The sequence below is a fragment of the Pangasianodon hypophthalmus genome, chromosome 25 (genome assembly GCF_027358585.1).
Source record: "Pangasianodon hypophthalmus isolate fPanHyp1 chromosome 25, fPanHyp1.pri, whole genome shotgun sequence".
In the NCBI taxonomy this organism is placed as follows: Eukaryota; Metazoa; Chordata; class Actinopteri; order Siluriformes; family Pangasiidae; genus Pangasianodon; species Pangasianodon hypophthalmus.
Genome location: NC_069734.1, coordinates 5,432,724 through 5,447,674, shown reverse-complemented (window position 1 = coordinate 5,447,674; position 14,951 = coordinate 5,432,724). Strand labels below are relative to the sequence as shown.

The window sequence follows — 14,951 nt, the reverse complement described above, 5'->3', positions numbered from 1 at the left end:
AGAAACTACTATGAATTATCCAGTAACTACAGTAAAAGTAATAAGAATGGTATGTATTTGTATGTATGTATGTGTTATAAATTGGACAGTTAACAATAGTCAAAAGATACGGCAACATACATGCAATGCTGTGTAGTGAACAGAACAAGAAGGTTTAGGCATATGCCTTGGTATGTTTACTAAATGGTTAGAAACAGCTGAAGTCTTACTCTGAGGAAAGGAATGATGTTGTCTTTGGCGATGGCTTGCAGGAGACGGGGCGCTCCAGTTAGGGACTGCAGCCCTGCCCCTATCGTAGAGAAGAATGAGCCAATCACAATGACCCATGGCGAGGGCCAGGAGAGTGTGCCAACAACCAGGTTTTTACTAACTGCATCTCCAAATCTGTACATACACATATGAAATTTGCTTGTGAAGGCATTCAAATACATGTGACCTCAAAAAGTTTTTTTTTCTGAAATGCTGGTTAAGCAATCACGATTCATCTTCAGATGAGTTCTTACTTGTCTCTGAGAACCACTCCTTCAATACATGCCCCGAACAAGACCACTGAACTGAAATCTGACAATGATAATTCAGGAACAAACAGATTTCTTATCTTGTTTTAGGCAGTTGGATCCATAAGATGTTTCGTCTGATTAGCCTTCATTATTTTCTTTTGCTAGAGATGCTATGAGATTCAATATGGGGTAATAAAATAAAATAAATAGAGTAATTAACAGCAGGAAGGATACAGACAAGGGAGGTGGTCGTGATGGCCAATATTGTCCCTACAGGAATAGACTTCTGAGCATCTCTCAAATCTCCTGACCTGTTCGATCCAGCCATAATACCTGAAACAGTAAAATTGAGAAAGAGACAGTATGATTTAGCGAGAGCTACACTGGCAGACTTGTCAATTAATTAATAAAAAAATCCTATCACCTTAAATACATAAAAAGGTACACCAGAGTGCTTCAAAACAGTAATATATTAATTTTCTAATACCAATTAAAAAGAGAAAGGAAGATAAAAGTAGCTAAAATATCACAAAAAAAGAAAAGAAAACATGTATACAATTAGAAAATAAAGATAAGGTAAATATAAAAACTAAAAAAAATCTAAGCATCTCTATGAAAACTGACTTCATTTAATAATCTGTTTATATAGTAGCATTTCCAATAAAACCCAAAGTGGGCCTAGTAAAGAGCCCTGCGGTACACCATGTAGAATATCATCATTTGTAGGAAGTGGCTGTACCTGTAGCTGAGGGAAAAAATATTCCCACAAGGAGGGTGAAGCATGTGGCAATGTCTGCAGATACATAATATCTGAAGGACTCCATAGAACCATGGACATCTTCAGAGGACAGGCTAGGTTTCTCCAGAATCTGCCCTTTTTCCATGTAATCGCCCCACATGTTCTCTGCATCAAACACACACTCACTATAAAAGACTGCCTCCATGGAAACACATTTTCAAAACTCTATTAAACTAATAGAGAGGAAAACTCTATTGCAGTCAGGCGGGACCAATATTATGCAATTTTAAAAATCATTTTTGAATATTTAGACAGACATCTACATACTTTCCATAGTAGACATTCCTACCTCGGATAATATCACTGGCCAGTCCAGGAATTCCCTGAATTTCGGTCACATTGTTCTGGGCAAAGTACTCATCGCAGTGAAAACTGCTGCCATTCTCTGAGCTACAGAAGTTCTTCCACAGCTTACTGGGTACTGTCTCATTCCCTACAAGTACTGTCTTTGCACATACATCAAAAAGATCACGCACCAGCGTCCTGTTCCCCAGCATACAAATCCTGATCAAGAACAAACATTTACATCACAGCATTTTATCTTCAAAGGTCATAAAGACAAGTTCATCAGAGTTTACAGCAAAGAACCAAAAACAGGAAGCGTAGCATTAACTGTCCCCTACATTTGATGATTCACAAATGTTTAGGCAACTGCCACGAGTTACTGCATTGCTAATTTGTTCATCTTAAGTAGAAATCCAAATGGAATCCAGTTCACCCCCCCCCCCCTCCTTTTCAGCATCCAGTTCAGCTTGCTATGAATGAAGTCATACATATTCCATTTAAATCTTGCTATATCCTGTTTTTAGAGTGTGCTTGGACTTACGGAAACTCTGGTGGCTGGAAGATGGATTTCACTGCCCCAGCGTAGATGGAAACAATGGAAATGATAACACAGGCGAGGAAGAGTGAGGCAAACTTGTTCACATATTTTACTCCTACAAACACCACAACAGCCATGAGACTGAGGCAGATGCTGCCATAAACTCTCATGTTGTTCAGCATGACGCTGTTCTCCGCATGGACATCAGTGGCATGAAATATGGCTGCTTGAGGCACCAGATATTTCTGTGGATTTCAGAACAGAATTATTAAATATCCTAATGTAGCACACGAATCCCAAAGTCCCAATTTATTATTTCAGTATTTAGTTATTCAATGACTACTATGAATTATCCCATAACAGCAATGTAACCATAAGGAAAGATATGTAGTATGAATGTAACCTTGGACAGGTTCTTTGAATTTTTCCTAATGTAAATGAGAATAACAAGAGTTTGACGTACAAGAAATATTTCTATGGCACCCAGGATGTACATAGCAGCAGCGAAGGTTGTTCCCAGATAGAAACAAAGCCCCACTGCGCCCCCAAACTCGGGCCCCAGAGAGCGTGAAATCATAAAATATGCTCCACCAGCTGGAAAACAGACCACACACGTTTACACAAACAGCAGCACTGATACAGACATAATGATCAAACACTTCGATACACTTACTAAAATAAACGAACTGTACAGTAGGATTTTTAAACACAAGTTAAAAGCTCATTGTCTACATGCATGATATGTGAACAATAAAAAGAAATGAAAGAAAATATTTTCTTGTCTGTTCGTCCAATGAAAAGGCAATTCTTGTAGAACGGAGGTCATTTTAGGTATTACCTGGAACAACGCCGTTGGTAGCAATGGCACTCATTGATATTGCTGTGAGCATTGTCTGTAAAAGAATATGAAAGTGGTTATTCATTGTAGTTTCCAGATGTTGGGACTCTTTGATACAGTTAATGGCTCAGGGGCCATAGACAGCAATTCCTTAAACAAGCTAGCATCTATAACTTTGATATAGTTATATGTTTGTATAGTATTGATCAAGGTTAAGTTTTCAGTTGGTGACGCATGTCTTGTTGTTATTATTATAAATATTTTACCTATGAGAAGAATTCTTAAGTTCAGTTACTAAGCTGTGCTATTGAATGTTGATTCATTTTCTATAACAACAGCTCTGACAGTAGTGCTGGCAGGTTTATATTAATGTGCTCGTTCTAATATGTTATCACTTCTACAGTAATTACTCATTAACAGTGACTTGTACGGTAGATGCTCCACATAATCATAGATTAATAATAAACAAATTTTAAAATGTGCTGTTATGAAACATCTGGTGAAAAGATGTTTATTTAACTTTTATGGAAGGAATCTCCAATGTCATCTCTTTGTAATGATCCTTAACCCAGGGCAGATTTTTTTTTTTTTTTTTTTTTTTTTTTTTAATATTCTGTTTTTTCGGTAACATTACAAGCTGTTTTTTTTGTCTTATTAAAGTCAAGAGAAAGAAACCAGAGAGAGGCTGGTGAGGGACCTGTAACGTGCTATAGGTGCTATAATATAAGTGATAACAGGAGCTAACTTGTCTCACAGGCTTTCCACAACATTAAATGTAACTATAAATGAATAAAAAGTATGACGTGTCATTCATTAATAATTTTTAAAAAATTTAATTGTTAGAAAATTATTGTAGTATAAGAGGAATAAAACACTTCAAGACATATTTATACAAGAAAATAATCAGCTACATATCAGGCTGCATCACACCATCCCTGCTTCTTTTATTTCTTATTTTTTTATATATACAGTCTGTTAAGATCTACGTGAGTGTATTTGTAGGTGTGTGATATGCAACAACTCACACAAGAGCAGCACATAAAGACGATGAGGAATGACTGCACGACTCCGGCTGTGCCGACAATCCAGGTGAGACGCAGGAAAAGGATCACGCCGAATATATTCTGCAGACACGGCAGGTAAACTCCCATCAGTGTGCCCATGTTTGGAGACTATAGCAACGAGGGAAAAGAGAAAACAACAGCAATTTGCATCACAATTTTTACCAGACACTGAGAATAAGACTGAAATTTCTTTGTTCATTTAATTTTAATTTCTTTGTTCATTGTTTTTTAATACAAAAGTAATTTAAACCCAATTTATACCATTTAAACGTAATCCCAGGACTCATGTAAGCAGATGATTTTCCTATTAGTTTCACTATAGTGACTAAATAATTCATAGTAGTCACTTACTAATGTTCTTTATTTGTGAGTCACATACTGTATAAGATGTTCAAATCAAAAGCAGCTTACATTTTTTTTATATTTTATACAATATTGTCCTATAGTGTTGTGTGTAGCTGTGTGTATTTTGAACCTTTGGCATTTTCCTCTTCGAAGCATCAGCACTTTCTGCCTCTTCATGCTCTTTTGCCCCTTGAGTAATGTTCGTATAGTTGACCAGGCGGCTGAGGAGGGAAGAGACCTTGGGCCGGATGTCCAGTTCCTCCTGTAGATAGAAATCCATCACAGGAAATATTTGTAAGAAAACTGATATACAGATACAAAATTCTGATCTAATTATTTCTGCTACTAGATAATGTTCCATCCACAGTAGGATAGATACTCAGCTTTCGTACTTGTAGAATACATGAGTTATTGTTATGGACTTGGTTTTAATAGGTCAATAGTTTTTTTTTTTTAGCTTGGTTCTAAACAGGTCAAAAGGAAAACAATAACCTCAAACAATGCCAAGTTCTTGTCATAGTAGTCATTCCTCTTTGCTGCTGAATCTGTATTGTTGAGGAAGGGAACATCTTCTTTGTGAATGCCATGCCCTAATAGATAGATAGATAGAATGAAAGAAAGAAAGAAAGAAAGGACAAGCACCATGCTTCAGACACATAACATAAAATAACATAAATATTAATTTTCATTTATTCAAGGAAATGTTATATGTTATAAGGAAATGTATGGATTCACATCATTTTAATCATTTTTGAAATAATTATCTAATATGTATCCGCAGAAGGCATATAATAAATTTTTATGACTTGCTAATGGAAGACTGAATGTCCAGAACAACAATGCAAAAGAAATGAAGCAATCATATGATATAAGATTTTTTTTTTTTTTTACAAGATACAAACACTGAAATGCAACCAAGAGATTGAACTCTCTCTCTCTCTCTCTCTCTCTCACACATGCAAGCAAGCAATTTTATATAAAAATTACTGGTAATGATTTACATTAAGATTCCCATTTTGACATTATTTAACACATATTTAAGGTAATATGAATAACAATTGTACTTCAGCTTTTATACACATATATGTCACATTAACAAAGTAACTAACACTAATCGTTTTTAATAATAAACAAATTATTACCCACATAACCCACTTGCATTAACCAATCGAATGAGTAAATTGAAGAGTTGAGAGTTCAGTAATTTATGAACATTTAGGAACATGCTGTAATTAAATTTTTGCTAAATTATGGGGAATTAAATAAACCACCAACGCAGGTGTGTTTCATTAACATTTAAACAAACATCAATTAATACATGTGCCAACTTATTTTGTTAATTTGTTTACATTACTGATAGTTTATTAGTGCAGGTTAGTTAATATTAACTAATACAGTAAATAACGTTGAGAGAATACGTTATTTACGTTATAATACAGTAAATAAGATGAGAGAATTTTAATGTAAAGTATTAAATGTATATTTCATATATGCAATAAAGATCTATATACTGGTATGTACAGTATATCAGTATTGATATTTATTCTAGTAAACACAAAATGTTGCCATGTGTTTCTCTCAGTTAGACTTTCCTCTTTTTTTCAATCCCAGACTCCTTGTCAAAGCAGTACTTATTCCCTTATTTGTAAAAGTATGAGTATCTACTCAGTTATACTCCAAGAAACACAACATGCATATCCTATTTAGGTAGAATAAATATTTTGAGAAGCGTATTCAAATTAATTTAACTGCCAGCATGCAAGAAAAAAAAGCCAAAGAAATGTCCAAATAAGTTAAAAAAAAAAAAAAAAGAAAGAAAGAAATAGAAACTTCAAATAGCATTGTTTTTGCATTTTCAATAATACACGTGCACAGGCAGAACCCCAAGCAGCACCTAAATATAAGAAACACTCACAGGCCACATCAATTCCACACAAAACTTCAAACCTATCACTAACTCCTTCACCTTCACAACTGCTGATGCAGCAAAATTGTCTTTAATATGTCCCAGAGTTTAACCCTCAGCAACCAAACAGTCCTATCTGAACTTCATTTTATGCTATCACCTCCGTCTCTCTTTCATTCTGCATTCTGTAAGCTGCATAACACTCACCTTTGTCTTGTGTTAGTGTGCCGTTAGTGTTAGGGTTAGTGTTAGCATTGCTGTGGGTCAGCATGTCTCTCTGAGGTGAGAAATGTTATAAGCTCTGGCCATAGACACCCTCGATCCAGGCCAACTGTGACCTCACAAATGAGACAGAGCTAATACTAATGCAGCAGACCGGCGACACACACACACACACACACACACACACACACACACGTTTAGAACACAGATAAGTACTGATGCATTACAAATGTAAATCAGAAAGTGAGCTAAATCCAATCCTATCTAATCATGTGTTTACTTATATGGTCTTATTCCTATCTATCTATCTATCTATCTATCTATCTATCTATCTATCTATCTATCTATCATGTAATTGAAGTTGAACTTGTGCTTCTGCTGTTACTTTATTAGACTTTTTAACATTTAAGAATTACACATTAGAATACTAATATGTACTGTTATTATTAAGGACAATCTTGCACAAACTTTATTTCTCTCTTAATATTGTCTTTTTTTCTTTTCTTTGTTACCTTTCTGCATTTTAATTCTGCTCAGTTCTCCATTAGACAGACTTTGCCCTTTTAGAGTTAGAGATTTCAGCCTCTATTAACATTATATACAAGCCACAATTAAAGCCACACTGGAAAATGGAAGATGGGCATAAGACACCCACTCGTTCACATAGCAGTTCACATAACTCGTTCACACAGCAGTTAATGATATGTGAACGAGTTAGAAGATGAGGAAAACTGGTTTAATGCTACCACCTAGTGTCAAACAGCATGATAGAACTTCTGTTCACACTGGTGATGACAGTATGAGTAGATCATAGATGATAAACAGTACTAAAAAAAAGTCTAGAACAATATGTTTCCTTACACTGATCTTTATTACCTCATTCAGATTGGGTTTGGCCATCCAGTGGTTATTAAAAGTTGGAATGGAAGTTATATTTTGAGGTTTAAAAAGACTGAATCAAATATCACAATTTGTATTTAACTGATCATGCCTCAAAGTAAACCTTTTAATTTAGTTCACAAATAATTTCACTCTGGGATGAATAAAGTGATCTATCTATCTATCTATCTATCTATCTATCTATCTATCTATTTGTACTAGATATTTAGCCAGCTATTTATCAAATTGTGCAAGTGTATTGTACAGAAAGATTCATTACAAAGGTTGAAGTCAAAATGTTTTATATAGAATAAAATGGAAGTTATTTTTTATGAAATGTTATATAAAATCATTGATTTTGAAAATGACTTGCCTAATCTTGCTCCATAAAGAAAATCTTTAACAGGGATTTTGACATACACTGTATGGCCAAAAGTATGTGGACACATGACCATCACACCCATATGTGTTTCTTCCGCAAACTGTTGCCAAATTGGAAGTACACAGTTGACACATGGTGTAGCATTACAGTTTCCCTTCACTGGAACTAAGGGGCCCAAACCTGTTCCAACATGACAATGCACAAAGCGAGGCCCAGGAAGACATGGTTTGCCAAAGTTGGAGTGGAAGAACTCGAGTGGCCTGCACAGAGCCCTGACCTCAACCCCACTGAACACTTCCGGCATGAACTATCCTGATATAGTTAGTGTATTTAACTAAAAGGTTTATTAGTATGGAATAAAACCTGACATCCTGAAATGTCAGCCTGATTACTTTTCTACTGTAGCAATTTGCCAGTGATTACACTGTCTTATTATTAAAGAAAGACACGTCATTCTTTAATTAGTTCCTTTAGAGCTGCAGTAATGTAAGTGATAAAACAGCCATTTCCTCACTTTCTCTTGATGTTAATAAGACAAAAATGTAGCTGATGACTGAGAAACCTCAATACTCAGTGTCCTCCATCCAGAGCTAAAGTTACACTCTTACAAATCGCTGACACTGGAGACTCCTTCCATAAATGTTAAATAAACATCTCCTCACAGAAATGTCACCATATCAATCTGGAGCATATAAATTCCTGTCAATTAGCTGTTACTACAACATTGTATTGGAAACGATATTGTATTAGAATGAGAGCATTATATATAATATAAACTTGCGACTTGAATTACGGCCAGAACTACAGTCTGGGCTGCTGTTACAGAAAATGAATCAACACTCTCTGACCAATTAGATTTGAGAATTCAGTAATGACGTCTCTGAACTTGCTTCAAAATATACAGAAAGGTACAGTACATTCTAGAAATCTAGAAGAAAAAGCCTATATAATATTCAATATAAGTTCTTTTTAATGGGGCCCTATGGACACTGGAGTCATTGAATTTTAAACTGACTCGCCTGATCTTGCCACAAACTGAAAATGTTAAACAGTGCTGTGGTGTATTGTACTGGAATTCTCATTATAGAGATTAAAGCCTCAGAAATGTTTTAAGAGCACACACAGAGTCCCCTGCTGTGCAGCTGCAGGGGAGAAAGGAACACACTGCACTGACAAGTTTGAACACATTAACAACGCTACGTGAAAAATTCCACACAGCTTTGGAGATGAAAGAACAGCAACAAAGCTACGGTTTTGGTCTCACCACATGGAGAACAGGCCTTACACTGACCTACTGTGTTAGTTTGGATGTGTATGTGTAAGTTCATAGTAGTCTATAGCTTATAATACTTGTGACATGCAGTATGCATGTTTGTGAGAAGGTGTATGTTCTAGAGATGGCATTGAGCCAATACCCAAGATCAGTATTGGGACAATAACAGCAAAGCATGGTGGATCGGATATCAGAGAAAAAAAAAAAAATGAATTTGATCCGATTCTATGACAACTGGAAAAGGCTGGAATTGGATTTGTGTAAGTGTAAGGGATTTCACTTAATTGTTAGTGTAACTAAGTGTAAGTGTAAGTGATTTTTGTGGGACAGCTGTGGTTTTAGGTCCTGTTTTTTTTTTACCTATGTATTTTTCCTGTATTTTTAAATGCTTCAGTTTTAATAAATTATTTTAAAGCTTAGTAGTTTTTTTTTTTTAAAGAAATATCAGATGGGTATTGATATCGGCTGATACTCACAGCACCACTGTATCACACGTGTTCACTTATATTCATATATCATTATTATCCTAATTCTCTTACTACCCAGGGGTTAAAAATCTTTTTGTGTATGTGTTAGAGAACACTAAAACCGATTAACCACAGAAAACATTGTACAATCGTATTACAGGATTTTGTGTGAAATCCTATTTTCCAAAAAGTTCTCATTTAATGGATATTTAAAGATTGTATTAGGGTGGGAAGTCATGCTGCTTAGGCTGATTATCCACTGAGGTCTGTGTTTTGGCTGCACACTGCATTGCTTGACGTAATAGTCCTGATAATGACTGCCGTGTTCTTGTATATATGTGTGTTTGTGTCTAAAGGGTTTCTCTGCAGTGGTGTGTAGGTTTTTATGACTAAGCTAAGCAAAACTCATTACTTGTTGATGTTTATAGTGTCAAGCACACCTGACCAAAGCAGCTGTCTGTGTTTTCTTACTGCAGTAACCACTAAACTGCCACCTCACAGGTGCACTTGTAATCCTGTCTGCTCCTGCGACAGGTGGAACAGTGATTCATCATTCAGAGACAGAGGGCAGACGTCCTCTGGCCACAATGGTGAGTAAAATAAGATAAGCACAGAGCACCAACAGGGAAAGATTTGCTCAGCCTAACCTTATTTATATGATTTCAAAACCTAATTCTGATTTAAAATGTTTGAATCGTGCTTACAAAAATTTGACTCTTATGTTACTGTAAAGTGTATGGTCCTGTAAAGTTTTTTTGAACTGTATATGTTATACATACAGAAGCCCTGAACTGCAATCTGTGAAAAAATTTATTGTTGAAAAATATTACTGTTGAAAAAATGTTGTAATTTCGGCTTAATAACTCATTATTGTGACTGAATAACTCGTTATTTCGACTTATTAACTTGCTAGTTGAAATAGCAGCATAAGATATTGAAATTGAAATAAGGAGTTAATTATATCAACATAATGACATAGCACTTCAACTTTTTTTATTACAACTTGTGGTTCAGGGCTTCTGTATATTATTTATATTTCGAATATTATTACCATCTGTACAAGTTAGATATGTGTACAACATTAAAACTTTATAGGAAGTCAATACCACTACATAATATAGTAAAATATAGCAAAACAGCACTTGTACACCCTTTGAATCTTGAAATTGTTAATGTGTTGTCCATAACAGTGAGAATTGTAAACCTATTACTTTCTTGATATGTTATTTATTTATTTCTCGTTATTTTTATTTTATTTGTACTTAATTTTTGCTTTGTAGATAATAGTATTGCATTATAATCCTATCTTTATCTTTCTATGTTTTACAGAGTCACATGTTACAGTATCCTGAAACTACCTACAGGTAAATATTTTAGGGCTATTATCATTTTACATTTTAATAATAAGTAAATGTTACACCAAGGAGTATGCTACAGTTTGAAAACTGCTCTGATTTGTTTCTATTTTTTGTATTATCAAGGTGCCAGCATATCTGTAAAGTAAAATATGAACTTAATATCTCAAATTGATGATTAAGTTGACTCGACATTAATAAATGGAAGTACAGAGTAGTTAGATTGTATAAGAGTGTTTTTGGTATTAAAGTGTCTTTTAAAACTTGTTTTCTAGCCCTCTTCCACTTCTTCACTGAAGTCAGTGGCACAGCTTAGTGCACAAGGATATAAGCAAGTTACTCTGCCATGGGGAGAGACTGCTATCTTTCAACAAAAACTAATCATGCTTTTCTTTCAGGCAGAAAGGAGGTGAAAAGCCCAAAATTATCACCTGCTGTCACTACAGCCAGGCAGTCCTCAGTCATAAACAGTTGTTTTTTCTACTAGAAAGTTACATCCCACTGGTTCTAAGGCAACCTCCTGCTTCTCTGTTTAGGCCTGCTGGACATGTTAGTGTTGAGACTGTGGCTGGCTGCTGGCAGAAACCATGGGCTGATTTAGGCATTATGCTGACTTTGAAAATTACACACAGCAGTATAGTTATGTTAACAAAACCCAATGAAATGCACTTTCTAAAAAGGTTCTGTCAGCATGTTCCCATATGGGTGGTATCATTTTTCTATTTTAATTTGTATTTTATCTTGCTATGTAAGGAATATGACACTTGGATCCTGTTATACGAAAATAATCAACAACAGGATGGTGTGATGCAGCCCAAGGCAAAGTTTCAACCATGAAGTTGATTATTTTCCATTAAAAACACACATTTTATTCCACTTACACCCCAGCAATTTGCCAACAATTTCATTTTTTAAGAATGAAAGTTTCACTTATGGACTTTTAGTTAGTATATTTAATATTGCGGAACATGAAATGAAACAAGTTAGCCTAGTTACTGTTATCACTTATACATCACTTATATGCTATAACAGCTATAAACAGCTTGTAGCCAATAAACCACAAAGTGCAACATCCTCCATCATTAGACTTTCCTGTGAAGGAAAACCTAAAGGAACAGCTTTACCTCTGACTGCTACAAAGCACCGAAACTTATTATTAGTCTTAGATTATGTGCAGCATCCAACATACAATTCCCTGTGAATTAGGTGTAACTACAGAAACAATAACCTATTTAAAAAAGTGCATTAATATAAACCTATGATTTGAATTTCAGCCAGAGCTACTTTCAAAGCTGCTGTTACTGTATAAAAAATATGCAACACCTTCTGACCAATACAGATTTGAGAATTCAACAGCGCTGTGTTATAAAACAGCTTAATGCATTCTGTATTCTATATGGTTAACATTTTGTCAGAAATTATTCCCATATTTTAGTTGTCTCACACTGGAAAGTAATTTGAACTCTTGATTTTTTATTTTTTTATTTTTGTTTTTAATTTTTTTTATTTTTGTGAGACTCTTGTTATCTTTGGGAATCATCTTCCTCCCCAGTATGTGTTTATCTCTGCCTGGCTAATGCTGCTTTTGATGCAGCAGGGTGTTATGCTCAGATCAGGACTGGATTTAATACACGTTTAGTTGGGCTAATTTTCTTCTTATAAATTTCTACAATGGATAGGAGTTCTGTGCAGAACTGAATTTATGTTCAAGGACACAACAGATGTTGAATTTGTGATGGAAAATCAGATTTGGACATGTGTCTAAAGAAAATCATGCTGTAGATTACTTAGAGAAAAGAAAACATTCTAATAAACTTTGTAACACTACTGGCAAGGATGTGACTTTTGGTATTGAGATTGAAAATTATTTAAATGAAGTTGTAAAGAAAGGTATGAAAGCTAACCCCGCCCCTACTCCCAACCTGAACAAATTGGATTGTGCTAATTGTTACGATTTTGCAACCATGTCAGTTCATACTCTGAGACAAAATCATTGATTGACATAATATAGGTACAGGTATACGCATACAGACTTTCTGTCATATGGATATAGGTCTTTAGTTGTTACTATGGAAAGTGTAAATGCTCCTGTGCTGCTGCTGTAGATGTTCCAGCCTTAATAGTACACAATGTGTGCACTGTGTACTGCCGGCCAGCACAACACTCAGCTCACACTGGAACAAAGTCATCACTGTGCCCACCCTAATGCCCACTCATTCCTGCAGCTTCAAGACAGTCCTCATATAAAATACATACTCTTAACCTTTAAACTCAAACATCTATACATTAACCTATCCCTGATATAAATACATTTTTTCCATTTTCGCTTCTTTCCTCTTTTTCCATTCTTCTGCCGATTCCTCCTGACTGATGATTGGCCCACATGATATCCTGTGTATAATGTATAGCTATTTTACACTTCTGCAGATGCATGAGTGATCAGTGATGACATCAGTCAAAGTCAAATCTCCTGCATACAATAACTATGCTAATACTACAATATTCAATATGAAAACAGTAGAAATGTGAGGCCTGTAAAAGCCCTCTGAATGATCAGATAGAGAACCCAACCCTAAGCACCTGAATCATTTTTTTGAAAAGAATTTATTGAATAATAACATACTGGGTTTTTTGCACTGGAAAAATCTTTTGGAGTGCACTAATTCCTTATTTGATTAGATATGTAATGAAAACATTTTGAGTGGAAAATCAGGCTCTATCACATCTGAGACTCAAATAGAAATAGATCACTGTAAATGAGTTTTATGATATGTTGCAAAGAAAATTCTCAAAATATTTTATGCCAAATTTAAGTGGCAGTCTGTAATGAAATTTGGTCTGAATTTCAAATAACATGACCCCTTCATTTTTTTCACACAAGTTTCTAAAAGATTTGCATGATTCAACTTGCATTTTTCTATCTTTACCCATTGTAAATATACAAAGGATAGAATTAGATTCCCTTATTCCTTATTTAACAACTTCATTAGTAATAAAGCACATAAACTCCAACCACATCGTCCTGATTTATTTGAATTTGGACACATTTATCGTGAGATCAGGATGGTTTTAAAAGCAAATTTCACACAAATGAGATTTCTTTTAACCAGAATCTTTTAACCAGACTTAGATGTCCAACTCGGTTTTAAATAGCTTTCCCTTTCTTATCTCTCATACAAAAGGCATACAAACACTGATCTCAGTCCCAGCCCTGATGACCTGGAATTAAAAGTCATACCCTAGAGCAAAGTTTCTCTCTGTTTCTTTCTCGCTTTAGCAGTGACTCCTCCCTAGCTTACTTTATACAGACATAAAAAAAATTCAGAAGACAGGCAGAAAGAGGTTGAGAAATGCTGCAGTGATTTGAGTGGTGTGGGACCAACTTGTACAGCTGTCATGAGAAAAGAGAGACGAGTTTGGCAGCATTAGGGAAAAGAAAAACTCTGGGACCTCCATCTTTTGTGTGGGAGTACTTGAGGCCTGTCTGATTACTACTACACCGCTCGCCCTGTCTTCCACCTCTCCTCTTCTCCCCCACTCCAATTGTTTTCTCTCTGTCACCACAGTCATGTGTGGTATGGAAGCTCATTGATGTGAATATCTCCTGCTGATAAATATCACTCTTCCTTTCAAAAGGCAAGTTCGGAAAGACTTGGAAAAGTTAGCTGTCAAAAAAATCCCATATTTTCCATGACTGGAAAATTGCTGTAATCTCACAAGGATACTCCCAGTTGTCAGAAAATAGCACTTAATAGCAGTTTGGAGAATAGACACAACGTAAGAGTCTTATATAAATGATTTCAAGAAGTGCGCTTGTTTTAAAACTCACCATCAGAGCTGACGGTGTCTCCATGTCCAGGGTACCCATCTTGCCCTGTGTCTCTGTAATCCACACAGTTAATTCCTTCCAGGCTGTCATAGTTGGAGTGTGAGTTATCGTCCACTGGTACCACAGTAAAATGGGGCATGTTTTCATTCACCCAGCAGCTTTATCTAGGCCTACCTTGTCTTTTGGGAAAGATAACGCTGGGCTCCCAGCTCTCAGCTGAATCTCTCAACTTCCAAGTGCATTCCTCCGCTCTTTGCTCACTTCCTCCC

At 35.5% G+C, this 14,951-nt stretch overlaps 1 protein-coding gene across 1 annotated transcript in view; it reads right to left on the bottom strand.

The window, feature by feature from the left end:
- Positions 1-14,951, bottom strand: part of slc12a4 (solute carrier family 12 member 4) — a 22,684-nt gene extending 7,733 nt beyond the window's left edge. Inside the window, exons 1-12 of the mRNA XM_026937530.3 lie at positions 14,683-14,951; positions 4,862-4,959; positions 4,500-4,631; positions 3,986-4,132; positions 2,961-3,015; positions 2,586-2,716; positions 2,126-2,367; positions 1,589-1,803; positions 1,240-1,404; positions 735-833; positions 504-561; positions 210-384 (exon numbers count right to left, since the gene is read on the bottom strand). Of these exons, the coding sequence (XP_026793331.1) occupies positions 210-384; positions 504-561; positions 735-833; positions 1,240-1,404; positions 1,589-1,803; positions 2,126-2,367; positions 2,586-2,716; positions 2,961-3,015; positions 3,986-4,132; positions 4,500-4,631; positions 4,862-4,959; positions 14,683-14,821 (1,656 nt within the window). The 5' untranslated portion in view covers positions 14,822-14,951. The remainder of the gene's footprint in view (positions 1-209; positions 385-503; positions 562-734; positions 834-1,239; positions 1,405-1,588; positions 1,804-2,125; positions 2,368-2,585; positions 2,717-2,960; positions 3,016-3,985; positions 4,133-4,499; positions 4,632-4,861; positions 4,960-14,682) is intronic.